Below are 5466 nucleotides of genomic sequence, written 5' to 3' on the forward strand. Positions count from 1 at the left end.
TGTTTCTCCCTGCTCCCTGTTCAACATGCAGTGTATTGATGTGTGATATTTCTAGTTGTTTCTCCCTGCTCCCTGTTCAACATGCAGTGTATGGTATGGCACCTACTTCCCCAGCGGACACAGAGAACGGTACATGTCAGTCCATGTTTTTTTAATGTATTACAAAACAGTCAACACACAATCAAGTACAAATGGTTATCAAGTACAAAGCAGTGTATTGCGGTACAAATATGGCATGCAGTCATTTCCCCCCCAAAAATATCATTAAAAACATGTAAACATTGCATATTATGGTTAAAGCATGAAGCTTAAAATTGGCACCATTCTTTTTCCTATTCTACTACGTCTTTTTCTTCTCCTGTGGATAGTGCTAGTATTTACATTTGAAACACAAAGCCTTTGCCAAGGCCTATCAATTTTTTTTTCACAACGGAAAAAGTCTTTACAGAAAGCAAGAATATAACGACCTACAGTGGAAAGTATTTCTGGGTCTGAGATATGTGTGTGTGTGCGCGTGTGTGTGTGTGTTAGTGTGTCCGTGTGTGTGTGTGTGTGAGAGAGTATGCACGTGTGTGAGTAAGTGTCTTAAGTCTCAGCTACATCCTTTAATCTAATGAAAACATACAGCTCCCGGTATAAGGCAAGGCAGATCAAATCCACTATGAACAGGTAGGGAAGCTTATAGTTTAAGGCACAAGTCGGAGCGACTGCATTCTTACGGAAAACCATAATACCCCCAATATCCCCCCCCCCTGACTCCATGCCTGTTCTCGAAGAACAACACAACGACAGAGAGAGCGAGAGAGAGAGAGAAAGTACCCAACGTGCAATGCAAGGGAATGGCACAACGTGGGACAGGGAACAGGAAGAATCTAACACGGGCAAGGGATAACTCCACCAAAAGTGGATTAGCGGTGCGTCGGCGTCGACTCGTTAGTCCACGACGGTGAGGCGGATCCATCGCTGAGTAGATTACAAGCCGAGAATCCGGTGCGGCTATGGCAGATTAGCGCTAAACTGGATCACCACCGCGGAAAACAGCTGTAGGGTGGAGTTTACCAATGACATAACTCAGCGTGCAGACGACTTGACGCCCCGGAGAAATGGAAGAAGCGAAAGAAAGAAGGAAAAGAACAAAATCAATCAACATATCGTAGATCTACCAAACATGTGGACCATCTAAGTGGTTGTGTTGGAGAGGACTTGGAGGGCTGTCAGTGGCATTTGGAGATTAGTGCACAGTCTGCCCCCCATGGTACAGAGGGCCATAAAGGAACACAGTGAGGCACCTCTGGGCCAGACAAAAGCATCCAAGTCTGTGAGGAGAGGGGCAAGCAGAGAAAGGCAAAGTGGCTCCCCCCCCTCATACCGAGGTCGAGGATGCCCCCCCCCCCCCCCCCAAGACCTCAAAATGGAGGCTGACAAGGTGGCTTACGCTCTCACTGAACCTTGCATCATTTGATTTATCAAGATATAATTTTTCATTCTTCACGCCCATGCAGGTCTTTAAAAATCCGCCTTTGGAAAAACGCTGTTTGATATGCACTTGTTTAGGATGACACAATTCCGAGTTCAAGGTCTTCTTCCACAATCATCCATAACTGGTTGATGTCTCTTTCATAGCTCTGTGGAGCAATCATTTCGACAACACTTCTCCCAGATCCCCATTGAGGGAACGCCAAGCTTTTTCATCTTCACATAAGTATCATCAAAATCTGACAATCATTTTTTTTTTAGGAATACATCTCTGTCAGATATATGATCCTAATTCTCCACAATCATAGTCTACTGAAGCCTTGATAGACTACAGGTTTTGCTAAGGCAGATTTGAAATCATCCAAAATATATATGCCCAAACTAGCGTACAAAGAGATTACAAAAGCTGATAAGAAATATTATTTTGGTCTTTTTAAGGACACTGTCCTTATCTACCACACCCTGATAGACAAGCAACATTTTTGGAGAAACTATCTGTACAAGCCCCGGGGCCTGCGTGTGGTATTCTGTCCTGACGCCCCGGGGCCTGCGTGTGGTATTCTGACTGTTTGTGGCACAGGCATGGAGGCAACTGGAATCCAGCTTGTGTGCACAGCTGTGTTTATGAGCAAGCTTGTATGAAATAAGCACCAATAAGTGAAGATTGCTGTGTGGAGTTGATTGAATGAAAAAAAAAAAAAGTGTTTTTCGTGGCTCTTGCAGGTATGTGTCTCGAGGCCCGTGTGAGTCTGAGGCTAGAGTATTTCTCTACCCGCTCCACTGACATGACTGAGGAACAAGAGAAGAACTTGCACCTCTGATCACTGGGGCCTGTCGTTATTCTTGTCAGGCTTTTGGTTTAATCTTTCTTTGTGCACGCACAGACGTAAGCACGCACAAACACACCAAAGATGTGCATGTAAGTACACACACACACACACACACACACACAAACACACTCTCACACACACACACACACACACTCACTCACACACCCTGCTGTGTTGTCAGATGAGTCAGTCACTCTGACAGCCCCATACACACAGACACTTGTGTGACGTGGCTTACCATTGTTAATACTGAACAATGCCTATAATGTACACCCCTCAATGCTACGTAACTATCCAACTTGATCACCTCCATCCACACATACGCTGTCCAAATGCCTATAATGTACACCCCTCTATGCTACGTAACTATCCAACTTGATCACCTACATCCACACATACCCTGTCCCATAGCTTGACATTCTTAAAGCATTTCTTATCAAACCCACTTAGACCAGGCAGTGAATGAATAGACCATCCATTCACCAGTGGCTGCTTTCATTATTGAGTACCTGGTCACCAATCACTAAGCAAGCAACTGAAAATATCAGAGCCAACATGGCAGCCTGCGGGAACATCCAACGGTTTCCTGTTTTCTTCTCTGGGTCCATAAAGTCTCCTCTCGGTCCTTTGTTCAGTACAGATCCAGTTCAGTCCATCCAGTGAAAGAGAGAAGAAGAGGAGGGATGGGGTCCTGATGTGTATACAAGTCCAGTTTCTAGATACACAAAGAAAAAGAGCGAGAGAGAGAGAGAGTTAGAAACGGAGAGAATAAAGTGGCAAAACAAATGAAGTAAACAAGCGCATAGAACTCTGAAGCATTGATGTGTTGAGGCAGAGGTACGTCTTTGATGTGTGTGTGTGTGTGTGTGTGTGTGTGAAAAGACACAGCGAGGTGGGTGATATCTGTGATGTGTGTGTGTGTGTGTGTGAGTGAGAGAGAGAGAGAGAGAGAGAGAGGGGGTGGCTCACTTTTTGAAGTTGAGATGATTAGACAGCAGTAGAAGGTGATGTACTCTGTATGGATGAAAAAAAAATACAGTCATATCACATCAGTGTCACATTATTTTGTCAGTCTGTGTGTGTGTTTGTACGTGAGCGTAGGTGGATGTGCTTATAAGACAAAAAATCACAGTAAACTAGACAGCATACACTGTGTGTTAGGAAGGTTGGATTTGGTTGTTATATCAGCGCTAATGTATCAGTATACTGCTGGTATACACATGGATACTCTATAACTGTATGAATGTGTTTATAACTCTAACCTGAGACATGGATACTCTATAACTGTATGAATGTGTTTATAACTCTAACCTGAGACATGAATATTCTATAACTGTATGAATGTGTTTATAACTCTAACCTGAGACATGGATACTCTATAACTGTATGAATGTGTTTATAACTAACCTGAGACATGAATATTCTATAACTGTATGAATGTGTTTATAACTCTAACCTGAGACATGAATATTCTATAACTGTATGAATGTGTTTATAACTCTAACCTGAGACATGGATACTCTATAACTGTATGAATGTGTTTATAACTCTAACCTGAGACATGAATATTCTATAACTGTATGAATGTGTTTATAACTAACCTGAGACATGAATACTCTATAACTGTATGAATGTGTTTATAACTCTAACCTGAGACATGAATATTCTATAACTGTATGAATGTGTTTATAACTCTAACCTGAGACATGAATATTCTATAACTGTATGAATGTGTTTATAACTCTAACCTGAGACATGAATATTCTATAACTGTATGAATGTGTTTATAACTAACCTGAGACATGAATACTCTATAACTGTATGAATGTGTTTATAACTAACCTGAGACATGAATATTCTATAACTGTATGAATGTGTTTATAACTCTAACCTGAGACATGAATACTCTATAACTGTATGAATGTGTTTATAACTCAAACCTGAGACAGAGCCGAGTTTCTCTTGGAGTCTCTGGATGAGGTCGGGGATCCTCCCTCCTTCTGGCTCCCCACAGAAGAAGAGTCAGAACAGCTACTCTGAACTAGAGAGAGAGAGAGAGAGAGAGAGAGAGAGATGGAAAGAATGAAAGAAATAATTAATGAATGAGAGAAGAAAAGAGAGAGACAGAGAGAAAGATAACTCAATTGAATGGCATGGCTCGCCATGTCTAGGGAGACACCTGGTGGATAGTTCCAAAAATGAAAACTCCCCCAATGTGGACGTTGTGTACCAGATGCCTGAAGAGAGGGTCGAGGGGAGGAACAGGTGAGTTGGTCTGTGCAAGTCAGGGAATGAGTGTGAGTGTGTGTGTGTTTGAGTGAGTGTGTGTGTGTGTGTATGTATGTTTGAGTGAGTGTGTGAGTGTATGTTTGTGTGAGTTTGTGTCAGTATGTGTGTGTCAGTATGAGAGGTGTGTGTTTGTGTGAGTGTGTGTGTGCGGACATGTGTATGTGTGTGTACCTCGGTCATTCAGACTAAAGGTGGATTCCAGCTCTGTGTATGTTTGTATGTGCGTGTGAGTGTGCCTATTTGTGTGTTTTTGTGTGAGTGTGCGTGTGTGAGTGTGTGTGTGTGTGTTTGTGTGAGTGTGTATGTTTGTGTGTGTGTGTGCGCATGCGTGCACATGTGTATGTTTGTGTGAGTGTGCCTGTTTGTGTGTTTTTGTGTGTGTGTTTGTGTGAGTGTGTGTGTGTGTGTGCGCATGTTTGTTTGTGTGTGTGTGTGTGTGTGCGCATGCGTGCACATGTGTATGTGTGTGTACCTCGGTCATTCAGGCTGAAGGTGGAGTCCAGCTCTGTGGCGGGTGCTCCAGTCATGTCCAACAGAAGCCTACTGCTCATCCCCACACACAGAGTCTCCTTCAGACACAACTCTGAGATAGAAAGAGACACAGAGAGAGGGAAGTCGTTTTTAGACAGAGTCTCCTTCAGACACAACTCTGAGATAGAAAGAGACACAGAGAAGGGAAGTCGTTTTTAAAGAGAGTCTCTTTCAGACACAACTCTGAGATAGAAAGAGACACAGAGAAGGGAAGTCGTTTTTAGACAGAGTCTCTTTCAGACACAACTCTGATAGAAAGAGAGAGAAGGGAAGTCGTTTTTAAAGAGAGTCTCCTTCAGACAACAACTCTGAGATAGAAGGAGAGACACAGAGAGAGGGA

At 42.9% G+C, this 5466-nt stretch overlaps 1 protein-coding gene across 1 annotated transcript in view; it reads right to left on the reverse strand.

The window, feature by feature from the left end:
• Positions 1-1396: 1396 nt before the first annotated feature.
• arhgef40 (Rho guanine nucleotide exchange factor (GEF) 40) overlaps positions 1397-5466 on the reverse strand; it is a 41835-nt gene continuing 37765 nt past the window's right edge. The window contains exons 24-27 of the mRNA XM_031584710.2: positions 5068-5178; positions 4247-4347; positions 3276-3320; positions 1397-3021 (exon numbers count right to left, since the gene is read on the reverse strand). Of these exons, the coding sequence (XP_031440570.1) occupies positions 3294-3320; positions 4247-4347; positions 5068-5178 (239 nt within the window). The 3' untranslated portion in view covers positions 1397-3021; positions 3276-3293. The remainder of the gene's footprint in view (positions 3022-3275; positions 3321-4246; positions 4348-5067; positions 5179-5466) is intronic.

The sequence above is a fragment of the Clupea harengus genome, chromosome 18 (assembly GCF_900700415.2).
Source record: "Clupea harengus chromosome 18, Ch_v2.0.2, whole genome shotgun sequence".
In the NCBI taxonomy this organism is placed as follows: Eukaryota; Metazoa; Chordata; class Actinopteri; order Clupeiformes; family Clupeidae; genus Clupea; species Clupea harengus.